The following is a 24376-nucleotide window of genomic DNA, read 5'->3' as shown; positions in this document are numbered from 1 at the left end:
CCCAGTCCTGCCACTTACTAGCTCCATGACCTTGGCCAGTTTACTTAATTAACTCAGTTTCCCCATCTATAAAATGGGAGACAATGGTAGTCTGTGTCTCCTAGGTTTATTGAGAGGATTACACGATATAATAGACATAAGAACCTCGCATGGGGCTGGCATCTAGCAAGAGCTCGACAAATATCAGCTCCTGTTATCCCCCAGGCGCACGTGTATGCTGCTTCCTCCAGGAAGCCTTCTGGTCCCTCTGGCTCACAGCAGCCTCTCCCTACATGGGGTTCCACTGACCACTGACTTCCTGACTTTAAGTCCCATCTGGCTGCCCTGGGCAGTGCTGTTTTTAACTCCCTGGTGGGATCGAAGGTTCTGGGGCAGTGCGGAGAGTAGTGGGTGTATCTGCCTCCATCTGGCAATGCCTCTGGGCACAGTAGGCCCCCCCCCCCGGGGCCCCACAGACAATCAGAGGGTGAACATAGTGATTTCAAACAGGACTCCCAGACTAGCTGGAGAGGGGGAGAACGCAGTCCCAGGGCCAGATGACATAGAATTTTTAACCATATAAATGATACATGGTTGTTTGACTGAATCTGGCCCAGTTTCCCAGGTGACACTGCAGCGCCACGGAGAAGCACGGGCCCTGTGTCAGAGACCCAAGGGCAAACCTGGCCACACCATTTGATGCTGTGTGACCTTGGGCTTGGCTCTTGATCTCTCTGAGCCTCAGTTTCTCACCTTTGCAATGAAGATGATACCACTCACTTTGCAGACTTATAAGACTAAAAGGAGCTAGGAAATACAAGGCACCTGGCACACAGTGGGCACTGCACAAACTTTACTACCCTTCCCTAGGGAAGATCCCAAGGACATATTCTTGCCCGCTAAAGAGGGGTGCAATGGACTTTGAGGGAAGACTGCTCTTCTTAAAGCCAGGGTCTCAAAACTGCAGCGGGGTCCATTTGCGGGCTGGTGTCCATTGAGCTCCTTGAACCCAGCTTGGCATTGGGGGGTTATAAAGCACTCAACTGGATCCTAACTTTCAAAAAGCTTGCAGTTTTGTTGGAGTTAAAATAACTCACAAAGGAAATGTTAATAAACACAGAACCTTGGAATGTGAGATTGTGTATGCATTCGTGTGGGGTCCAGGCTTCACTCCCAGGAGCTTGCTGTGGGGATCTGAGAGGCTTGGGGTAGTCAGGGAAGGCTTCCTGGAGGAAGCAAGAGTTTGAGTCACGCTCAAGCATCTGAATAAATATTGCCCCCCTCTAGTACTTCCCATGGCTTCTTGTCCTTCCCAGGTCGGTACCTGAGGGCACAGAGATGTTCGAGGTCTATGGGACCCCCGGCGTGGACATCTACATCTCTCCTAGTATGGAGAGGGCCCGGGAGCGTGCGGACACCAGGCGGTGGCACTTTGATACGGGGTTGGAGATCATCGTGGTCATGAACTCTCCCAGCAACGACCTCAATGACAGTCATGTGAGCAGGTCCCCTGGTCTGGGGTGGGTGGGGCAGCGATCTAGCTCCACAAGGACCAGCACCCTCTATTTACCCAGATGGCAGGGTAGCGTGATGGGTAAGTACCCGCCCCTGGAACCAGCCAGCCCTGCGACCTACAGACATAAACAGTGTGTCTGCTCACAAGTCACATCAGCCCTCTGGGCCTCAGTTTCCCCATCTGTAAAATGGGGATGATCACAGCACCTTTCCCCCTGGTGTTGGTGTGGGGTGGAACATGAGCCAACACTTGCTTCTTTTCTTGTTTCCCAAGACCCCAGTGAAGGGAGGTGTCCCCGTTTTTCTGCAGGCTGAGGGTTGATTACGTGATCTCTGCCACTCTGAATGAAGAGATGGGGGGATGCCGGTGCCTGGGGAGATGAGTTCTCCCCTTTCTACAACGTGCCTCACCTCCTAATCCACTCTCTCGCTGACCCCTTCCCTTCTCAGAGGCACGTAACTTCCCCTCCTCTCCTCTCTGCTCATTCAGCCACCAAGGGTGAGTTTAACAAGGCCCAGCTGTAGGCAGGGTGCTGGCCTCAGGGCAGGGGGCATTTAAAAGAGGGGAGAACTGGGGTGACCCTTGAGCTTGGCCCAGGTGATGCCCCCTTAAAGGAGTGATGGGAAGCTGGCCTTGTCGTGTGGGACTGGCAGGTTCCCGCCCCATGTTAGGAGCAGTGTCTTAGGAAACTGACCTTTTAAGGACCACTGACCATAAGCCACGCCCTCGGCAGCCGTGAGCTCAGGCAGCCCTCACAACAGCTCAGAGAGGCGGGGTCTGATCCCCATTCCATAGGTGGGGCCGCCAAGTTTCAGAGTAACCGAGTCCAGGCCACTGAGCCAATCAGAGAGTTAGAATTCTACACAGACCTGCCTGACACCCGGGGGGCAGTTTCCCTTCATCACCCCCTGTTTTTTCCCACCCATGTCTCTGAGATGAGCCCCTCCACTGAGCTCTGCGATGCAGGTGGACGGGTAAATGAACTCATCTTTCAGATAAGGAAACTGAGAATGAGAAGGGGTGTTGCTTACCTGAAGTCACCCGATCTCGTGAGTAGCAGAGTTGGTGAGGGTCAGGACAGAGTCCCCGGCGCAGGGCAAGGGGACCAGCCAGCTGGTGAGGGCCCCTCCTGGGTGCCCTGCCGAGCTGGGGGCTGTGTGGATGCCAAAGACCAAAGGGATTGAGGAAGGTCGGAGTGTCCCGCCCTTCCCCTTCCCCCACCTTTGACCTGGACCCAGGTAACTGTATGCCTGAGGCTTGACAGAGGGGGGTCAGTGATTGCAGGATTTAGGGGCTCCCAGCACTGAGGGGTGCTGAGCCTTCTGGTGGAGCTGAGGGACCCCCATCAGGAGGGAGCATGCAAGTGGAGGGCGGTGGGCCAAAGGGGCTTTGATATGTGGGCCTGGAACTGTGTTCTCACCAGTCACCGTCAGCCCCACGTTTAGCAGGTACCGGGTTGCTTAGCCAAGTGCAGCGCGGAGCACGTCACCCGCCTTCCTTCTTTGATGGTCACAGCCTACAATCAACCCTCTGGGGTAGGGACTATTATTATCCCTACTTTACAGCAGGGGACACTGAGGCTCGGAGAGGACAAGTGACTCTTCCCAGGATAGTCACAGTGGTGGATCCGGAATTGGAGCCCAGAGCTCTTCACCACCTCACACAATGTCGCCGGCCCTCTATGAACAATAGCTGGTGTGTCTGGGGCCCTGCCTACGGGGTCAGTCTTGTACATGTATTGTTTCTAAGCGGCACTATAACCCCCTGCGGTAGGGACCTGCCTGCTCGCTGTCCTGCAGATGAGGAAACCAGACGGCTCAGGAAAGTGAGGGACCTTGGCCAAGGTCACAAAACCCAGAGGTGCAGGGCTCATGTCCAGACCTGTCTGAATCCCACAGATAAGAGAGGGTCCCTAAACCCTGCCCGGTCGGAGACCTCCTTATTTGACAAATGGCAAAACAGAGATCCAAAGGGGAGCAGGGGCTTGGCCAAACTGGTAGTCGTTGGCAGCACTGGGGCCCAGATCTCCAGGGAATCCCTCACAAATAGTTCCCATTTTACAGATGGGCCAAGCAAGGCATGGAAAGAGAAATGGCAGAGAGACTAATGGAAGAGCTGGGTTGGCAAACTCAACTTCAGTGCCCAGAGGTTCCTGAGATCCTCTCTCTTTTTTGCCAGATCCCCCAAGACCTATCCTTTGCCGTGGGGGCTGTTGGCTTCAGCCAGCTTGATTCTGGGCCCATTTCTCTACAGGTTCAGATTTCCTACCACTCCAGCCATGAGCCCCTGCCCCTGGCCTATGCGGTGCTCTACCTCACCTGTGTTGGTAAGTGGGGGCCATGCTAGCGCCTCGGCCGAGGTGGGGGGTGGTTAGGAATGACAACAAACAAGGGTCTCTTTACAAACATCAACTCATTTCATTTTAAAAATTAAAATAAGGGTGCATTTAAAAAATTCTAATGGTATAGGGGTGCCTGGGTGGCACAGCAGTTGAGCGTCTGCCTTCGGCTCAGGGCGTGATCCCGGCATTGTGGGATCGAGACCCACATCAGGCTCCTCCTCTATGAGCCTGCTTCTTCCTCTCCCACTCCCCCTGCTTGTGTTCCCTCTCTCGCTGGCTGTCTCTGTCTCTGTCAAATAAATAAATAAAATCTTTAAAAAAAATTCTAATGGTATAAAAGAGTATATATTGAAAAGTAAACCTCCCTTTCTCCCCACCTAAGACTTCCAGTTCCCCCAGCCCAGCATCCTTCTAGAGATCTGCTGTGCTTGTGCAGGTGGACACAGGCATACCTGCAGACTCCCTCCTTTTGTAAGCAAAGGGAGACATACTCTAGGCCTGGAACAGGACCTTACTTTTTCCACCTTAAGCTTTTCATGGCAATTATCCACAAATGGTATATAAACTCCATGCACGGTAACTCAGATTGAGTGATGCATTAAAGGAAAAGGTAGACAACATGAATGAACAGATGGGGAATTTCAACAGAGAGATGAAAACGATAAGAAGATGTTGAAATGAAATGCTAGAACTAAAAATCATGGTAATAGATTTTTTAAAAAGGCTCCTGCTGGGTTGTCTTGGTAGACTTGACACAAGTGGAGAGAGGATCAGTGAACCTAAAGATAGGGCAATGATAAATTAGACTGTATTAAATTTTAAAACTTTTGTACAACAGAGGACAAGTGAAAAGTCAAATGATGGGGCCGCCTGGCTGGCTCAGTCCACAGAGCACATGAATCTTGATCTCAGGATCGTGAGTTTAAGCCCCACATTGGGCACAGAGCTTACTTAAAAAGGGAAGAAAAAGTGAAAATATGGACTGAGGAAAGAAATTTGCAATGCATATGTCTGATTTGGTACATATAGATTGTGAAGAACTCCAATCAGTAGGGAAAAAAAAAGACAAATTAATGAAACAGGCAAAAAATATGAATAAGCAATTCACAGAAGAGAAAGCCCCAGTGATCAGAACCTAAATGGAAAGTTGCTTAATACTCAGCATTGCCAAGGATGTGGAACTGGGGGGCCCCTTGACGGTGGATGGGAGTTTGCATGGGTACAAGCACCTGCAATGCACTTAGCAAGAAAGTTGAAAATGCTCTGTCTGCAGGAGGCGTTGTTAGAGGCAGAATATGCATTGTGGGACCTGTGCTGGACTCCTGGGAACCCCATAGTGACCTACTCTCTGCCCTCCCCTTGCAGACATCGCTCTGGATTGTGACCTGAACTGTGAGGGCAGGCAGAACAGGAGCTTTGTGGATAAGGTAGGGCAACTCAACCTGGGCCCAGAAAGGGACATGGAGTTTGGAGTTGACTTAGGCTGGGTTAAGAGCAGTGAGGCCTTTACAGGTATCTCCCTGCCTCCTAGCTCCTGTTGAGGTCAGGAGAACCAAATGGGAACCAGCCATGTTTGGCAATCTTCTTTCTCCAGGAGAAAAATCATTACCAAGAATTATCAAGTGTATACATGCCCAGGTCTGGGCTAGGCCTTCCTTTGTGGGGAAAAGTCCTTCTGGAATTTCAGTCTTGGTCAGGGGTCAGCAAACTTTTTCTGTATAAGTGAGATAGGAAATATTTTAGGCATTGCAAAGTGTCTCTGTTGCAACTATTCAATTCTGCCATTGTAGTGTGAAAGAGCTGTAGTCAATACAACGGATATGACTGTTCCAATAAAACTTTATTTACAAAAAGAAGCCGTGGGCCAGAGGTGGCCCCCGGCCCTGGAGTGCCAACCTTCTAATCTAGGTGAAAGGGGAACTCTACAAAGTATGAGACTGTTAAAGAACTTTGGGCTGAAATGTGGTGACACTTAATGCATCGGGAGTTCAGAGCAGAAGGTCAAGCTGGGCTGCATGAGCAAGGAAGACTTCCTCTGAAGTCCACTTGAACTAGGCTCTAAAGCAATGCAAGAGAGAGGGCATTCCAGGTAGAAGGAATAGCGGGAGCCAAGGCCTGGAGCCGGGAATGGATCTATAATCAGGAAGTTGCCCGTTGAGAAATAGGACATTGGCTGGAGACGTGCCACAGTTGGCCATGAAAGACCACTGTGTAGTTTGGACTTGCTGGTGTGGGCATTCGGGAGCCACTGCCGGATCTGGTGCAGGAAGCGCTTCCGTGAGAGTGGACCTGTCCTCACATGGAGGGCGAAGAGGAGGAGACAGGGTCAGGACGCTGGCCAGGTGGTTGCTGGGTGGGGGCAGAGGACAGGTCCGAGCCCCATCACGAGCTATGCTTTGCCATTGGCAGCGGGATTGGGTCTGGGGGCCTGGCGGGTATGGAGCCATCCTGCTGGTGAACTGCGACAGGGACGATCTGAACTGTTACAACCAGGACAACTGTGACCGGCATGTGAACTGCCTGCGAGGTAAGGGGGGTGCCCAGGGTCACTGCTCAGCCACCAGCAGGTAACCCCAAAGGGAGCACTGGGGGCCAGAGTTCCCGCTAACCGCTCCCAGCCAAAGCTTCCTATCTGCACCCCAAATCCGGCCTTCCCACCAGGCACCCCTGGCTGCATTTCAGGACGCCCCACGTTCTAAGTCAGTCCCACACTGCGCGCAACAGCCCCGTGAGGAAGGCGGCAGTAATGTCCCGGGGTGCGGGCCAGGTGCTTTGTGCAGGGGCGGGGGGGCACAGCTTCTCCAAAAGTGGGCACATCGTCCCTCGTTTCAGATTGGGGAGCACTGAGGCTCAGGGAGGGAGCGGGGCCTGCCTGGGGTCAACAGAGAGTGACGCTAGTCCTGAGACCAGACTCTCCCCAGCACATGGCCCAGGTGGCCTGCCTACCCCACGCTTCTCGCCTGTCCCCGGGCACCGGGCTGGCCGCTCTATACTTCCCGTTGGGCGGGTAAAGGAGCGGAGGCCTGGAGAGAGTATGACACAGTCACACGGCACACACTTACAGATGTCCTCGTGGTTTGCTCTTGAAAACACTGGAAACAGTGTTCTCACAGGGTGGACAGATTTGGGGATCAGAGACCCAGTTCTTGGCACCCTCTGCCCTGGGGAGGGGTGGTGTGGTGGGCAGGAGGAGAAGGCGCGGAGGGTGGCGGGCCCCCTGAGCTGCCGCCCCTGTCCGGCTCCGCAGACCTGGAAGACATGTCCGTCATGGTCCTGAGGACCCAAGGCCCTGCCGCCCTGTTCGATGACCACAAACTTATTCTCCACACTTCCAGCTATGACGCCAAGTGGGCACGGGTCTTCCACGCCTGTGGTGAGTTCACGCCCTCCCCTTCCTCTGCTCCCAGTGCTGGGGGGCCTCAGTTTCCCCACTGTGGGCTGGACGGCAGGCTCTGCCTTGGGGGGCAGAGGAAGCTCGGTCAGATGTGGGAACTCTGAAATAGGTGGGCTGGCATCCCGGCACAGCCACAGCCCAAGGCCGTTTGGATGAATTCAAATATATTTAGGGGCGCCTGGGTGGCTCAGTCAGTGAAGCGTCTGCCTTCAGCCCAGGTCATGATCTCAGGGTTCTGGAATCAAGCCTCGTGCCAGGCTCTCTCTGCTCAGCAGGGAGTCTGCTTCTCCCTCTGCCCCTCCCCCTGCTTATGCTCAAATAAATACATAAAATCTTTTAAAAATATATTTAAAAATATATTTTAAGCAAGTTCAGAAATTCTTATTATCGAAACTTTCAAACACACACAAAAGTAGAGAACAGTGACGAACCCCTGGATGCAGACCGCTCAGATTCAACAATTACCGTTTGGCTTCTCTTGCCTCATGTGTCGTGTTTGCTCGGGAACTGGAAAGCCACTCCCGGCACGATGGCTACAGCCCTACACGATTCAGAGGGCATCTCCCCCAAACCCCTGACTATGGCTCCACAGAGCCATAGAGGGAGCAAGGACATAGAATCCCTTTTAAAGATACACATGCATACAAGTGATAAAATGCTCATTTTTAAAAAGCTCAAACAAGGGGCCCCTGGCTGGCGCAGTGGGTTGGGCGTCTGACTCTTGGTTTCGGCTCGGGTCGTGATCTCAGGGTCCTGAGATCGAGCCCCGCGTCGGGCTCCACGCTCTGCAGGGAGTTGGCTTGGGATTCTCTCTCTCCCTCTGCCCCTCCCCCACTCACACGTGTGCTTTCTCTGAAATTTTTTAAAAACATTAAAAAATGAAAGGCTCAAACAGTATAGAAGTATATAAGGTAAAAATGAGAGTTCCTCATCCCTACCCCTAAACCTGACTCTTAAAATGAGTTCACTGTTAACGATTTGCTGTGTTCTTCTGACTTTTCTCTGTATGCATTAAATGTGCACACAGGTGCGTGCATGCATGTGTGTATGCACGTGTGCACATGTGGTGTGTACGTATCCTGAGCCCAGAACCAGGCCTCCTAGGTGCAGAGTAGGTGCTCCGGAAATACTCGTTCTGTGCACGAACAGCCAGTGAATACCCTCGTACGTGCGTTTGTCGCAAAGACCCCTGGAAGCGGGATTGCTCGCTAGGAGTAGCCATTACTTTGCGAGATGCTGCTAAGTTGTCTCCAGAAGGTCTGAACGGCCATCTTAGAAAGGAATGGACTTTCCCCTGGCCTCGCCCACACTAGGCACCAAGCATCTTCTCTCCTTCGCCGGTGGGAGGACAGAGGCGGGGGCTGCTGTCTGGCTTGGGGGGTTTCGGGGAGCTTGGCCCAGCTCCTCCTGCACCTGCATGCTCTGCGGGCCCACCTGGGGGTCACAGCTGTCCCTCCCGTCCCCGCCCAGGTCCCGAAGACTCGTGCGAGGCCTACAGGCACGTGCTGGGCCAGGACAAGGTGTCCTACGAGGTGCCCCGCGTCCACGGGGACGAGGAGCACTTCTTTGTGGAGGGCCTCTCGTTCCCTGATGCCAGCTTCACGGGGCTCGTGTCCTTCCACGTCACCCTGCTGGACGACTCCAACGAGGTGAGGGGTGGCCGGAGCAGAGAGGGTGAGAAAGGGCTCCACCCCCAGGAGAGACGGGCACCGCCGGCCTGGAGGACCCCAGAGCTCTCGACCACCCCGCTGCTGCCCCTCTAGAGACGAGGAGACGCCAGTGGCATCAGCCCGGCCTCTGGACTCCAAAGCCAGTGCTCTTCCCTGTCTGCCCATCTTCCCCTGTAGGATTTCTCCGAGTCCCCTATCTTCACCGACACTGTGGTGTTTCGCGTGGCGCCCTGGATTATGACGCCCAGCACCCTGCCGCCCCTGGAGGTGTACGTGTGCCGGTAAGTGTGGGGGAGGGCGTGGGTATCCTTCGGACCCTCACGGACCCTCACGGCCCCTCCGGTCTCCACACTTGGCTCTGTGCTGAGCCGCGCTCCCTGGGCTTATCTGCAGCGTGAGGAACAACACGGGTTTTGTGGATGCAGTGGCGGAGCTGGCCAGGAAGGCCGGCTGCAAGCTGACCATCTGCCCGCAGAACGAGAACCGCAACGACCGCTGGATCCAGGTACCTTGGCCGCGGAGCGGCACCCAGCCAGCACCGCCTCTCGGAGGGAGAGGCTGGCCCACCCCCACCGGGGGCAGGGAGGGGAGGCTGCTGTGAATATCTGGAAGGACCTGGGTGCTGTGACTGTCCTCCCTGGGACCCTCCTTTTTCTCAGTCCAGACCTAGAGCTTCCTCCCTCTCTCCAGAACTTTCTGGAGACCTAGGCACACATCGACTCCAGATCGAACCCCCGCTCATCCACAGGGCCTGGGTTAGGCACGGGGCTGGCCCTGAAGGGAGTGGCTGAGGTACAGGACACACTCCCTGCCCTCAGCAGCTGGGCCCTGTGGTTCCCACGGAAGGCGACTCTGTCCCCGACGGACATTTGGCGGTCTCTGGAGAAATGTTTGGCTGTCACCCCGAGGATGGTGGTGCTACTGGCTTCTAGTGGGCGGAGCTCGGGAATGCTGCAAAGCCTCCTACAGTGAATGCACAGAGTAGCCCCACAGCAAAGGATTATCTCAGAGGGGTCCCCAAGTGTCACCAATGCCAAGGCTGAGAAACCCTGGTGCGGTGAAATATTGCAACAACCCCCCTGCCCCCGCTCCTGCAATTGAAGATGTAGCAGGGGTGCCAGCAATGAGCCAGCAGGGTTTGGAGGAGGGTGGTGTCACCTCTGTCTGGGGATGAATAAAGCCCTCCCAGAGGAAGGGCAACCGGACAGGACAGGACCATGTGCTCGCAGGGGACACATGCCCAGGGCCACAGAGCTGGTAAGGGCCACGCTGGGGTTCAGTGGATGATGGTCCTCGCAGAGGACCAGTGTGTGCAAAGGCCCTGAGAGGGGAGACATGAAAGCTCGCCTCGTGCTCTTGTTGGTCACGGCCAAGGTTCTAGAACTGAAGTGGGAGGAGCTGAAGCGGGAGACCGTGCATGCCAAGCTGAGAAGCTGTCATGGCTGGAGGTCCATCTGATGAGGTGGGAGGTCGGGGCAGGACTCTGGAGCAAGATGGGCTGGATGTGGATCCCGGCTGTGCTGCTGACTAGCTGTGTGTCCTTAGACAAATAATTAGACCTCTCTGTTTCTCACTTTCCTTATCTGTGATGTGGGTAATCACAGTGCCTCTGCCTGAGTGTGTGTGTGGAGCATTGATGGAGTCAATGTTTACAAAGAGCTTAGAGCAGGGCCAGGCACGTAACAGTGAGCTTCTCATTGGATATAGAGCTCAATGGTGCTGGGCCATCTTTGCCTCCGGGACCACAGGGGTCAGGATCAAGCTGGGCTCAAAGTTGAGAGATCTGAGAAGGAGGCAGACCTAAACCTCCTTTGGTCCCTTCAGCCCTGACAATGACCACACGTGGAGGTCAGAGGTGCTGGCCGATGTCCAGCGACTTGTTTGTCCAACTCTGGCCACCCTGGGGCTCTCTCTGTGGCCACTCTGCCCTGATCCGGCATGCGGACACCTCCGGGGTCACGTCCATGTTCTAGTTCATTCCCCCCTGTCTTGCTGTGTGATCCTAGGCAAGAGCACCCCCTCTCTGAGCCTCCAGTCCCTCCTCCAGCCAGCAGGCATCATGAACCCCTGCCTTCTTCAGCCCAAAGGGCAAAGCAGGCCTGAGACAAAGAAGCCCCAAGAACAGTCCTCCCCAAAGCGCTCAGTGCCAAACGAGTGTGGATTGTCCACAGGGTGTCTCTCTCGTTCGCAGGACGAGATGGAGCTGGGCTACGTTCAGGCGCCACACAAGACCTTCCCGGTGGTCTTTGACTCCCCCAGGAATGGAGAACTGCAGGACTTCCCTTACAAAAGAATCCTGGTGAGTGGTCCAGGCCACAGGCTGCAGCCTGGCTCTGAGGGTCCAGGAACATTACCCGAAGCCCCACTGGGGCGTAGAGTCTAGGGCGCAGCACCGGGGACCACGTTCTTTAGGGACACGCGTGACCAGATAAAATACAGGAGATGCCTAGTTACATCCGAGTTTGAGATCAGCAACGAGGAACTTTTTGGTATCAGTATGTTACAAACCTTGCATGGGGCATAGTTATATTAAAAATGTATTTGCGGTTTATCTGAAATTCAAATTTAACTATGCATTCTGTATTTTTATTTACTATATTTGGCAACCCTGGGTAAGGGTGGGGCGGGGGCAGTGCCGCTGTTAAGAACACGGGCTTTGGAATCAGAACCACCCGGCTCTGTTACTCAGATGCTGTGTGACCTGGCCTGAGTCACTTCCCCTCTCTGAGCCTCAGTTTCTTCATCAGCAAAAATGATATTATAGCCCTGGCCTCACAGGTGCTTGTGAGGCTTCTCTGTACCGGACAGAGGAAGCACGCAGCTCTGTTAGCTGAGTTTAATATTGGTAATAAGGAATACTGGGAAGATGGTGGCTGGGGACTGGGACCTCCTGCAAGAGAGAGGGCAGACTCCCTTGGTGCTGTAGAGACCTTGGGGCCCTTCCAACACCCTCTGGATCACAGAGGTGGTAGGACTTCTCACGTGGGCCTCAGTGTTGTTGGAGTTCCTTCTGAGACGTGGCCCTGGGGAGCTCTCCCCTTTCAGACTGCTCTAGAACAGCCGGGTACTTGCCCTTGGGCTGCACTTGGCAGGAGGGCTGTTCAGAGGGTAAGGGGCGGCGGGAGCCATAGCGTCGGGCTCCAGGCTAATGGGGAGTATAGGCAGCCGCGGCCCTTTTTACTGTCTCCCTGTGACCATGGGAATAACGTGCTCTAATGTGGCACCAGGGCCAGAGCGCCTGTGTATTTCCCAACTTCGGCCCCTATGCATGCACGGAATATTGACTAGGTCAGATTCCTGTCTTGACTCAGTATTTCCATCTGAAGAATGGGCAGCCACTCCTGCCCCATCCTTAAGGAGCTCAGAGCCCAGCAAGTTGGTTCAAGCTCCTTCTGGTGACCCCCACCCCTAGCCTGACTGTTTCTCTTGCCAGGGTCCAGATTTCGGCTATGTGACTCGGGAACCACAAGACAGCTCTGTGAGTGGCCTGGACTCCTTCGGGAACCTGGAGGTCAGCCCCCCAGTGGTGGCCAATGGGAAAGAGTACCCCTTGGGTAGGATCCTCATCGGGGGCAACCTGCCTGGGTGAGAGAGGGGCAGGGACAGGTGTTCCTGCGGTGGAGGGTGGCGATGGTGGCGGGAATGGAGGTGGTGAGGGACCATTCCACTCCTGGGAGAGGGCCAGAGAGGAGGGATAAATTCCTAGTTCTAGATGGGGGGGGGGCAGCGGGCTGATCACCAGACACCGTCCACCCTTACCTTGGCAAGTTTGAGAAGGCCAAAGTGAGCAGAGACCTGAGAGATCATTCAGTCCAGGCTTTTCATGTCACGAGCGAGCCCAGAGAGGGTGAGTGACCTGGTACAGGTCACACAGAATGCCGTCGTGACTCAACTCAGGTCTTCTGATTTCAAAAAGAAATGATATTGCTAATAGCAGTCAATTACTAGTTCTAGAAGAAAAAACTTCAAGTCTCAACAGTCCTAGAGCAAGTACATTTCAAGAGCTTGTTCATACTATGATGTAAATGGCTATTATCAGATGTTTTCCTCAGAACGGGAGTAGGAAGATACAGGACATGAAAAACGAGATGTCATCACACACACACACACACACACACACACACACACACTAACAGATTCTTTGTTGTTCAACATGTGACACAGAGATACTGATGTGAAAGAAAAGGAATTCCATGGTAATGGTTTTTGCTGTGGAAGAGACCAGGACATTGAGCCAACCAAATTCTACAAAGCAGTTAGGACAGATTTGGAGTCAACTAACAGCTGAATCAAGAGGCTTTGGAGGGGACTAACTGCCCTCAACACGTGATCCCACAGAAAGAGGAAGTTCGAGGCGCCTGGGTGGCTCAGTCAGTTAAGCATCCCACTCTTGATCTCAGCTCAGGTCTTGACCTCAGCGTCCTGAATTCAAGCCCTACGCTGGGCTCCATGCTGGGTGTGGATCCTATTTAAAAAAAGGAAAAAAGAAAGAGGAAGTTTGGGCCGTACCATTAGATATTTACGCAGAAGGTCAAAGAAGAAAGGGTTTATGTTCACGAGCATAAAGTGCTGGGGCTGTGCAGCCCCTTGGGGGTGATCCTGTCCACCTGTCTCTGCACTGGTGTACCGGAGGTAAGGCCACAGCAAGACAGACACAAGCTGAACTCCAAGAAGAGCCGCCTGGCCCCAGGGGATGGCCTAGGGGTGAATCAGTCTCTTGGAGAATGTGAGGGTGGGTCCCAGGGCAGGCGGCTCTGAGCCTTTGCCCGGATGGCAAGACCCAGGGGTCACCGGCCGGGTGAGACTGAGCTGTCCTGCACCTGCCCAAGAGCTCAGCCTGAGCAGAATTTAAAGGACACGGTGCATTTAAAAAAAAAAAAATTGGGTATTGCAGGAATCTTGAACTCTTGTAGTTCCTATAGACTTTCTTAAGCTAAGTAATATGTTTAACCCCTTGGCCCCAGGTCCAGCGGCCGCCGGGTCACCCAGGTGGTGCGGGACTTCCTCTATGCGCAGAGGGTACAGCCCCCCGTGGAGCTCTTTGTGGACTGGTTGGCTGTGGGCCACGTGGATGAGTTTCTGAGCTTCGTCCCTGCCCCCGATGAGAAGGTAAGGACAGCGGTGACATGCCTGTCGCTGGCGTCTGGGTCAGACGATGAGCTTCAGGGGGGCCGTGCTGAGGCCAGGGAGTTCAGGCGGGTCTGCCCTCTCCACACAGGGCTTCCGGATGCTGCTGGCCAGCCCTAGTGCCTGCTTCAAGCTCTTCCAGGAAAAGCAGAAGTGGGGCCACGGCGGGGCCCTCCTGTTCAAAGGGGTTGTTGGTGGGTACCCGTGCTGTGTCCCTCGTCCCAGCCTTCCCGCCCCCTCCCCTAAAGCGGGACGCATCATGGCTTGAGAGAGGGATGGCAAAGTCTATATATCACGGCGGTCCCCCCAAACTCAAGAGCCCCACCAGCCCCCACTGCCCGTGGCTGGGGACTGAGACGTGGCCAGCTGCATGGGCCCGTGACCAGTGTCCCCAGACAGGGCCCTCCCCTTAGGCACTTTAATGCTCTGCCATCGCTGTCCTGAAACGCTTACCCATTTGTGCTTCGTGAGTGAACCGTCTTGCTGCCTCCCAGGGATGAGACCCCTCTGTACCCTCTGACTCCCGGAAGCCTCAGCCCTGGGCAGTGAGGGCTGTGGGGCTCCCCTCTCTGCCTCCCCTTCTCTGCCTCCCCCTGCCACCCCGCCCCCTCCCCGATGGTGGCTGCAGCAGGACCCTGGGCGTGGGGAGGCCTGGGTTCATGTGCCCCTCAGCATCTTGGGGAGGGGGGGACCTGGCATGAACGGTCCCTGTCCTGGACTGGCAGTGCCCCAGGGCAGGGGGTGGGCAGCACGCAGGGGCGAGCCTCTTGCCCACCCCCTATCCAGGCAGCAAGCACACCCCGTGTGTGGAGGTCGCAGTTCCCTGTGGGGTCTGCTCGTTCACCAGGGCTTGGGATGGTGGGCCTGCGGGAAGGGGCAACGTCTGGCTCGATGTGGGTCTTGTGGCTCGCGGGCTGGGATGCCTGGCAGCCAGTGGGCTGTGTACATGTGTCAAGTTTCAGCTGGGGCTCCCAGCACTGCGGGGGTCCCGTGACCGAGGGAGGTGACATCAAACAGCAAGTAAAAAACCAACGTGACAGGTGGGAGAGAGACATGGAGGAAAGAAAAAGCCTTATATTTTAGTACCTTTAGTGATACTTTTCTTTTTTTTCTTGCTCTTTGAACAAAGGGCCCCACATTCTCATTTTGCTTGGAAGGAACTCTGAGAGCCATTGCTGGCTGGGGCTGGGGTGGCGGCGCCGGCTGGCTGGAATGGCTCCATTGCCGTCCCCACCAAGCTTGTGTGACTCTGAGCGGGCTGGTCCTCTCCGACAGGGACCCTGGTGGTCTCAGGGCAAAAACCTTTGACTGGTGGGATTGTAGATTTTCTTGGTCAATAATGTCCTGGACCAAACCTCCAAGGGAAATGCTTCTGCAGAACTCCGAAGCTCTCAAAGTAGAACTTTGCAGTCCCTTTCTGCCCATTTACGATCCTCACCCCCTTTCCGGCCCCACACTGCAGCCCCAGCTATAAGGTGTTAGAAATACAGTCTTCCCAACCCTCTTGTTCCCATAAGGACCATGGCTAAATGCCTTTAAGTCCAGAGCAAACCTGAAAAAGCCTCAAATCCAGATGTTATACCAGGCGAAGGGAAAGCCATTGTCACCTTTCCTGGAAGGAACTCATCGACAGTGAACAAGACCCAGGGACGGGCTGAGTGGGTTTTCCAGCCGCCCAGCTGGGAAGGAAAAGGCAGGAATTCACGGCTGTCAGGCCACATGCAGCCACCGTGCTGTCCAGGAGACCAGCACATCTCACTGGTCACCCGCTGTGTGCCAGGCCCCACTTAGTATCCCCTCCCCCTACATACCCAAGAGCACGGGGAAGTCAGGGGAGTCACTGGCCCAGAGGACTCAGCAAGAACACGATGGAGCTGGGACTGGACCCCAGCCGGCTCACCCCAACTGGGGCGGAGGGGATGCCGAGCTGGCAGACGGGCACATGGGCCCAGGGAGCCCTGTCTTTCCCCTTGGTCAAGGTTGCAGCCCTTTGTGAGCGCTGGGCTGGGGTTTGAATCCCAAGCCCCCTGTTTCCTAGCTGCAAGGTCCTGGGTGAGTCTTTTTGCCTCTCTGAGCCTGAATGTGCCTGTCTGTAAAGTAGGGTGAGAATGGCCACCTTGTGGAGTTACAGGGAGGTTAAATGAGGTGTTGAATGTGCAGAACTGAACTCAGGGCCTGCCCCTGGTAAGAGCTCACCAGCAGCTGTGAGGACCGTGAGCCTAACCTCCCTTTCCCGGTTCAGCTCATCAGGCAGGCAGGAAGCTGGGACTCCAGGGAGCCCCTCTGCCATGCAGTCCCCTCTGGGAGGGCAGGGACAGGGTCCAGTGGCATCCATCAGGGCTGATGGACAGGGGGGTGACCCAGCCCCACTACCACCGCTAGCTGGAAAGAAGAGGGATCAGCACCCAGTGCCCTGGAAGGGACGTATGTTTTCAGTGAAAGCCGTCACCACTTCCAGTGCACTCAAATAGGTCTAAGGTGTGTGGCGCTCAGCCACCTGTCCCTCCCACCCCTCCCACCCCCAAGCTTGCGCAGTGGCCAGGCTGAGCTCTGCTGGATGGTGCCCACTCCATGCCCAGAAAGGCCAGAGATCTACTGACTCACAAGACCAGTAGCTGTGAGCTTGGCCTCCACCTGGCTGCCTCCCAGAGCCGGTGACCCTCACTGCTGGCATCGTTCCTGCCCCTCCTCTAACGTCTCCCTCTTCCTCACAGGGGATAAGCCGGTCAACACCGTCTCCATCAACTGGGTCCTCTCCAACGTAAACCTCATCAGCTACAATAAGTTTGTGCAGGTACAGGTCATGGGCTGTTAGTGGGGACATGGCTGGGGACAGCGATGGGGATGGAGACTGAGGCTCAAGGTCCGTGAAAGCCCAGGCTGGAAGTGGCCTGGACACAGGGGCTCCAACCCCTCCTCTGATCCAGGAGAAAATGAGGGGTAAGCCATGTGCATGTGAGGAGGACACACATCCAGGCATAGGGAACAGCACAGACGATGGCCCTGAGGTAGAATGAAGGGCATGGAATATTTGTGGGTGAGTCAGGGGGTTTTGGGGAGGTGAGGAGAGCTGGGTCATCAAGTGATGGAGGACATTGCAAGGACTTTGACATTTGAGGCCACTAGGGCATTTGGGCAGAGGAGGGACCCGATCTGATTCATGCTTTGAAAGGATCTCTCTGTGGCTGTGTTGAGAATATATCAGTATTTCATAGCAGGGGGTGGGGGTAGTGACGTTAGTTCCCGGCAAGAAACATGTGGGACCTCAAGCTGGATAACTGGAATAGTTTAATCAAGGGAATATTTACCAAGGCACAGGCAGGATTTGAGGAAATCAACAGGGGACTGTGCAGTATCCCCAGGTTAGAGAGAGGGGAGCTGTCACCACCCCTAGACCTGAAAGAATTAAGGGAGGGGACATCTTACTGGAACCTGGAGAGGTCACCATGAAAAGAGGGCTTGGAGACAGGAGCTGTGACCTTCCTGGCCAGCCCACAGTGACTTGTCGGTGAGCGAGCTGCAGGAACAAATACCCCAGCTGCACTCCGCTACCACCCGCACCTCCTGTCTGTGCCCCGTTGGCTGCATCTGGCCAGAAGCCAGGGGACACAAGAGCCCCCGATTCCCAAGGACCAGGCTCCCAAGGCACAGAGCAGAGGAGAAGGCTATACAGAGGGTCCGGAAGGGCAAACAGAACACCCAGCATGCTGTCATCCAAGAAGTAAATGGAAGGCCGAGTTAAACGTGCAGGGATCCTATTAGGGACAGTGCCTGGGGACCAAGGACAAGGAGGAGACACGTCTGAGGGGAAGGCATTTTCACAGGGGAGGTCAAGGGTAAACTCAGGTGGTAATGGGGAGCCAGTGAAGGTCTTGATCAGGAGGGGCAGCTCCTTGGAGCTGAGGCGAGGGGGTTAAGCCTGTGGATGCTGGGCCCGGCAGGTTGGGTTCCAATCCCAGCCCTACCACCCACTAGGTGTGTGACCTTGAGGGAGACACTTGGCTTCCCTCTGCTTCGGTGTCTCTGTCTATAAAGTAGAGAAGATTAAAGAGGTCCATGTGTGCAAACGCTCAAGACGAGTGAAAGTTAGAGGCACCTGAAGCCATGCTTTGCTTCACTCCAGGGAAACTGAGGCCCAGAAGAGAAGGGACTAGAGGGTAGGGCTCCAGACTCCTGGTGCACTGCTCACACCCCACCAGGGAAGCTGTTAGGACGGGGAAGGGAGCTGGAGGGAACTGGGAGAGCGTACCCTCTGTGGGTCAGAGGGAAGGAAGGATGAAGGAAGCTCCCTGTACCACCTTGCAGTCTCAGACAGGTTCAGCAAGGTTATGGGGGATTCTACAAGCCAAGATGGCCCTAGGTCTGCCTTAGTATCCTTGTTGCACTCACCATTGGCTGTTAGCACCTGGTGGGAGGTGTGGCCCCGGGCGCAAACACAGGAAGGATTTCAGAGCCAGAGCCAGCAGCAAGTCTACCCCCATAGCTGGAGGTCCAGGAGGAACATGGTGATGGCTGCCACAGGGTACCAAAGCAGAAGCAGCAAGGAGGCTGGTTAGGAAGCCACTGTTGTCAACCAGGCTGTGGGGGGATAGCTGTCCACCAGATGGGAGCAGTGGAGGTGGTGGGACTGGGTCAGAGGTCAGACTGAGGATATATCTTAGAGGTAGAGCCCACGGCCCTTGCTGAAGATGGGTGTGAAGTGGGGGGGAGGAGGCACTGGTGGGACAGCAAGCAGGCGCGAGCAGCTGGCTGCATTTATGGAGCTGAAGGACACCGGCGGGGGTGGGGGTGACGCGTGTAGAAATGCAGAGTTTGTCTTTGGCCATGTTATATCTGATGTGCCAGTTAGCCATCCAGGTGAAGATGCAAAGTGGCGGTTATATGTGCAAATCTGAGATCAGGAAAGCGAGTGGGCTCTATAAGGCAGTTGGGAAATAGAAATGTGGGAGGTGTCTGTGTGTAGATGGCGTTTTAAACCATGAGACTGAAGGAGATCCCCCTACGGAGTGAAGGATCTGAAGAAGGGAGGAGGGCCAAAGATGGAACATTCTGGAACACTCACAAAAACAGAATGCTGTGGAACACTCTGGAACTAGCCCAATTAGTGGGATAGAACTGTGAGAGGTGGGACCCAGAACAGGTGTATTTTGATAAAGGGACACAAAGGTAAGGTTTGTGTGGAGAGTTGGCCCATGGGCAGCCTGTCTCCTTAACCAGACATACGTCTTGGGTCCCCCCAACACCCACTGGCAAGGTCTCTCCAACTCTACCCACCCACCCTAGAGCTGCATCGATTGGAACCGGGAGGTGCTGAAGCGGGAGCTGGGCCTGACCGAGCGGGACATCATCGACATCCCCCAGCTCTTCAAGACTGAGAGGAGAAAGGCGGTGGCCTTCTTCCCTGACTTGGTGAGGCCACTGTTCATGACTTAAATCTGTTTCGCCAAATTAGGCCCCAAGCTTCTCCCCATAAGGGCAAGACGTTTGGTCATTGCCATGTTTGGGATTGTGGTGGCTGGTGGGGGTGGCAGAGAGAATCAGGGGTCCCATGATGGGCAGCAGACAGGCTTCTAGGTGGCTGACTGTCCCAGTCACTATGGAAGGCTCATTGGCCGAGCCCCTTGCTCAGAGGCCCCCAGAGAAGGGCACTTCCCTTCCCCCAGGGACCCATTTGATATTCATGGAGTGAAGCAATGACCACATACGGGTGTGGGTACACAGCCCGCAGTATCAGCTGGGAGCTCGGACATCCTTTGTGCTCCCTCTGTCCCAGCTCATAGCTGTTCACCCATCCCCCATATATTTAGGGTACACTGTCAGAAAAATGATTAAGGCTGCTCCCTGCTTTCAAGGAGTTTCCACTCTAGTCTAGTGCGAGGGAAACTCTCTTCACCTCCCTTAGGGTGTGTCCCACTCAACCATCTCTTTTGTATAATAAAGTCGTGTGGTATTTGAGAGCACTTCCAGCCTGAGAGGTTGGACTGGAGATCCAAGAAGGCTTCCTGAAGTGGCCTTTGGCTGAGGCCTGAGGGCTTTTCCTCTGGAATACCTGCATTGCTGGGGCCCCACCCCACCGGTTCTGATTCAGCAGGTGGCGCTGAGACTGCTCTCTGAGGACCACACTTATGAGTAGCAGTACTGTAGATGACCCAACTCTCCTCCTCTCCCCTCCTCCAGCCCCTCTTCACCTCCGCCCCCAAGAGGAACTCAACTTGCCCACCATCAGAGCCTTACAGGGAGGCTGTCCACACCACCATTGCTTCATCCCATTTCCCTTCCCCTTTCTGGCTAACCTTTTGTCCTCCTCGATTTCCCCATTTGCAAAACTCGGTTTCCCCTCCTCTTATCCTTCCCCTTCCTTCCTGCATGTTTAAGGCGGGTCTGCAGTTATGTAAGTGCCTCCAGTGTTTACAGGAAACAGGGCCACCCGAGCCGGCTTTAGCCAGAGCCGGAGGTTTAACGCCCATAGCCACACGCAGATACAGACACAGGCAGAGAGCCACTGGACCGGCCCACTCTGTCAACTTCAAATGCCACAGAGAGAGAGAATCTGATTGGTCCAGCTTGGGTCAGATGTCTGCCCTGGTCCAATCAGCTACAACCTAAGAAGTTGGGATTCTGCAGCACAAACATGGCGGCCACCACAGTCTGCCCGTGAGGAGGGCCATCACCAGAGAAATCAGCTGTCCCTAGCTGTGTGGTTGCTCCCATGGGATGGCACAGCTGGCTGGAGTCTCACCAGCCCAGGTGTCTCTCCCACTGCGTACAAGTATGAAGAGCTGTTTTCAGGACCGCCCGCAAGTCAGACGCCGGTCCTGCCAGGTGTGGCGCAGGTGTTGGGGCGGAGCTGAGGATGAAGTCCTGCCCCTGAGCTGGGACCCCACTTCTTTGCAGGTGAACATGCTGGTGCTGGGCAAGCACCTGGGCATCCCCAAGCCGTTCGGGCCCGTCATCAATGGCCACTGCTGCCTGGAGGAGAAGGTGCGGTCCCTGCTTGAGCCGCTGGGCCTCCACTGCACCTTCATCGACGACTTCACCCCCTACCACATGCTGCACGGGGAGGTGCACTGCGGCACCAACGTGCGCCGGCAGCCCTTCTCCTTCAAGTGGTGGAACATGGTGCCCTGAGTGCTCCCCCCCCATGATCCTCTCCCCCTGGGGCGGCACATCCACCGACCCTGAACAGTAAGCATCAAGAGACCCCAAAGTTCCAGATAGCACACTGAGGGTGACCGTCTCTCTCAGAAGCCTTTTCCCTAGAATTGTTCCCACCTCACTTGCAACCCATTTGGTTCTCAGACTTGATTCTTGTTGGCTTCCCAAGAAGAAAGGCCTCACTTCTTGTGGCTTCTCATGAGGATCAACATGACCCATGGGGACTCCTCCAAACTTCCCCCTTCCCATCCCCAAATCCTCTGTTTGGGATCTGATTTACTTCGGGGTCTAGAAACATCCAGGCATCTCATCTGCCATCTTGGCCTTTGTGTCCTAATGGAGGAAGGACCCACAATTCTGCTTGGGTCTGATTGCCTCTTACTCTGCAGGCCAACAGCCTTAAAGTCAGATCCCTCCACCCGGGAGAGAGTCTACCCATAGCTTCCCCCAGAGAGAAGGAGGTGGGGGTCCATGTAGATCAAGGTTGGATCATCAGTCTACCTGCCAAGTTTCTGACCAGATGCTGAACTCTCTACCCCACCCAGTGCCCAGCATGAGCTTTCATATAATTGGTCCTTTCTAGATGTGTGTTGAAGGAATAACTGTTGGCCCTTAACCTTATAAATGCCCCATCATCTGACATTCAAAAACCTCGCTTTGTTCAAAAACCTCCAGGAATTTCCTGGAGATGAAAGTATGTGGGGAATTCTTGGATTTGGGGAAGCCTGTGGGTGCAAGGGTGAACGATGTCCTTCATAATGCATAGGATGCTTCCTTGGCCCCAGACCTCTCTCTGCAGGAAGGGAGACCCCAGGCAGAATCAGTCCTAGGCTTTCTGTTCCCCTCTGGTCCACATTTCCATGTCCTGCTATGCCTCCGGAGAGGGGCCCAGAGGGGCAGATCTACCGAGACAGCTGGCAACGGGCCAGCTCTAGGAATGAACTGCTCTGAGTGCCAGGGGAGGGGACGAGAGGTGGGAGGCTTCCTCCAAGTGTGTGCCAGTTACACATGTGTTCTGTGTGGGTCCAGCTGGGTGTCTATCACTGGCTAATAAATCTACAGCAACACGAATGGTTTGGGTCTAATTTGGGCCCTTCTTTGGGATTAGAACGTGACTGAATGGAGGAGTTGTTTGCAGCTGAAGCATGTGCTTGCCTGGCCCCTGAAGAATTTGGGGCGGACAGGCCCAGATTTTGGTGAGATGGTGAGGTGGTGCTGCATGGGCCGCAGGATGAGTTAGGGCTGCCAAGGGCAGTTGCGGTGATATAACCACATAGATGCAAGCCCAGGGGTCAAGGGCTAGGCCACCAGGGCCAAGTGAGCATGGCAGGGCGAGGGTCTGGGCTGTGGCCGGAAGGTTGCATCGTGAGTGTGGCAATGGGGGAAGCCGAGGTGTGTGGAGCATGGGGCGCCTGCAGCATACCCTTCTCAGCATCCTCCTTCCTGCCCATGGGAGGCCCCGGGCACCCCATAAAAGGCCAGGTGGGCTTGCTCCAGAGCCTTAGGAAATCACGCCCTCTGTTTGGTTCCCTTCCAACCCCCACCAAGGTGCAAAACAGAGACACATTCAGACCGGCCCCAGGACTGGGTTGCTTCTGGGTGGTTAGAGAAGGTGCCGCAGCCTCTCCACCAAGCCCCCTCTTTACCACGATTTACTTAGATTCCCTGGACCAGACTCCAATGCCCCTACGTGGCCAGATTTTATCAAACTAAGCCCACCTCCCAGGGAAGCTGGCCCAAATGATGCTGAGAAAAATCCTATTTTTTGAAAGGGTTTGTAGCGGAGAATGGGACTTTCTAGAAGCCAAGTGCTGAAAATCAGGAGAACTGGGATGAGTTTGCAAGTAGGCTTTTCTCTCCACCCCACCCCACGCCACCCCACCCCCATGCCTTCAGGCTGGACCCAACAGAAAGCCTTGGAAACTTCTTGATTCTCCAGTTTGCTTCCTGTGCTTTAGGCTGGTGTGGGTGGCACCATGAACAGCCCCAGGAGCCTGACCCCCATGCAGAGAGGAAACAAAAAAAGCTCTCGTGTGGGCCACCAATGATGGCACTCGCCTGTCCACACCAGGAAGGATAGAGCCGGTATATGTCTTGCCCACTACTGCTGTCCCAAATTACCAGAAATGTAGTGGCTTAAAACAACACAGATTTATTATCTTATAGTCTGGAGGTCTGAAGTCTGAAATGGGTCTCACTAGGCTAATGTCAAGGTATCAAAAGAACTGTGTTGCTTCTGAAGGCTTTAGAGGAGAATCGGTGCTCTTGCCTTTCCAGCTTCTAGAAGCCCCCCGCATTTCTTGGCCAGTAACCTCTTTTTCCTCCATCTTCAATGCCGGCAACGCGGCCTCTCCAACTATTTCTCTGACTCCTCTGCCTGCCTCTTCCACTTGTAAGGACCCTTGTGATTACATTGGGCCCACCCGGATAAGCCAGGATAATTGGCCACCTCTGGGTCAGCTGATTCAAAACCTCAATTCCACCTGCAACATTGATTCCCCTTGTCCACGTGAGATAACATAGTCACAGGTTCTGGGGATTAGGATGCAGACATCTTTGAGGGGCGGAGGGAGCATTATTCTGCCTACCACGGCCAGCCAGACTCCCCGACTAGGCTTTCTGGTCTCCACGAGCTGGAGCACCCATGTCCCCTCCAAAATCCAGCTCGGCTCCTCGATGAGTGTCATGGGGTCTGCAGGAGAAAGATGCCTTCGGTGGGCCCTCCCTCCAGGACTGGTGTTTAGTCCCGGACCCCTGGTGACATGAGGCTGAGACCCGGGATCCCGTGAGTTCAGGCTGGTGGCTCTTAGGAGCATTGGGGGTTGGTTGCTTCATCGAACCTGAGGCCCAGGGCCTCCCCAGACAGCTGCCCGTGCTGCACTGGGTGCTCCCTTCCAGGGCCTGGTTCTCAGCGCCGGAGACCCCCAGGAGGACCAGGATGAGGGCCAGGTTCTCATGGGGGAAGCCCCGCTCCCGCACAACACACTACAGTTTCTCTAACACAGAAGTCAGCCTTGCCCTGGGAAGGTTAGGATGGGTGTCCTAAGGGAGGCGGAAGGCGGCTGCTAGGTTGGCCCGGTGATTTATATCCCAGCAAAAGCTTTTCCAGCACCCTGATGTATTCTTCATTCATTCAAAATCTATTCTAACGAGCACCTGCTGCTTGCCGGGCAAAATCTCTAACCTCAGCTTAC

General features: G+C 54.9%; 1 protein-coding gene across 1 annotated transcript in view; it reads left to right on the top strand.

The window, feature by feature from the left end:
* PADI3 (peptidyl arginine deiminase 3) overlaps positions 1 to 22236 on the top strand; it is a 28692-nt gene extending 6456 nt beyond the window's left edge. The window contains exons 2-16 of the mRNA XM_045804263.2: positions 1296 to 1476; positions 3749 to 3821; positions 5202 to 5263; positions 6246 to 6363; positions 7084 to 7209; positions 8701 to 8879; positions 9078 to 9181; positions 9294 to 9405; positions 11092 to 11199; positions 12334 to 12485; positions 13865 to 14009; positions 14119 to 14221; positions 16742 to 16821; positions 19311 to 19436; positions 20922 to 22236. Coding sequence (XP_045660219.2) covers positions 1296 to 1476; positions 3749 to 3821; positions 5202 to 5263; positions 6246 to 6363; positions 7084 to 7209; positions 8701 to 8879; positions 9078 to 9181; positions 9294 to 9405; positions 11092 to 11199; positions 12334 to 12485; positions 13865 to 14009; positions 14119 to 14221; positions 16742 to 16821; positions 19311 to 19436; positions 20922 to 21155 — 1903 coding nt within the window. The 3' untranslated portion in view covers positions 21156 to 22236. The remainder of the gene's footprint in view (positions 1 to 1295; positions 1477 to 3748; positions 3822 to 5201; positions 5264 to 6245; positions 6364 to 7083; positions 7210 to 8700; positions 8880 to 9077; positions 9182 to 9293; positions 9406 to 11091; positions 11200 to 12333; positions 12486 to 13864; positions 14010 to 14118; positions 14222 to 16741; positions 16822 to 19310; positions 19437 to 20921) is intronic.
* The last annotated feature ends 2140 nt before the right edge of the window (positions 22237 to 24376 follow it).

Source organism: Ursus americanus, chromosome 33, assembly GCF_024610735.1.
Source record: "Ursus americanus isolate L20-20 chromosome 33, mUrsAme1.1.p, whole genome shotgun sequence".
Taxonomy (NCBI): domain Eukaryota; kingdom Metazoa; phylum Chordata; class Mammalia; order Carnivora; family Ursidae; genus Ursus; species Ursus americanus.
Note: the sequence above shows the minus strand (reverse complement) of the source record. Positions and strands in the feature narration are given on the sequence as shown.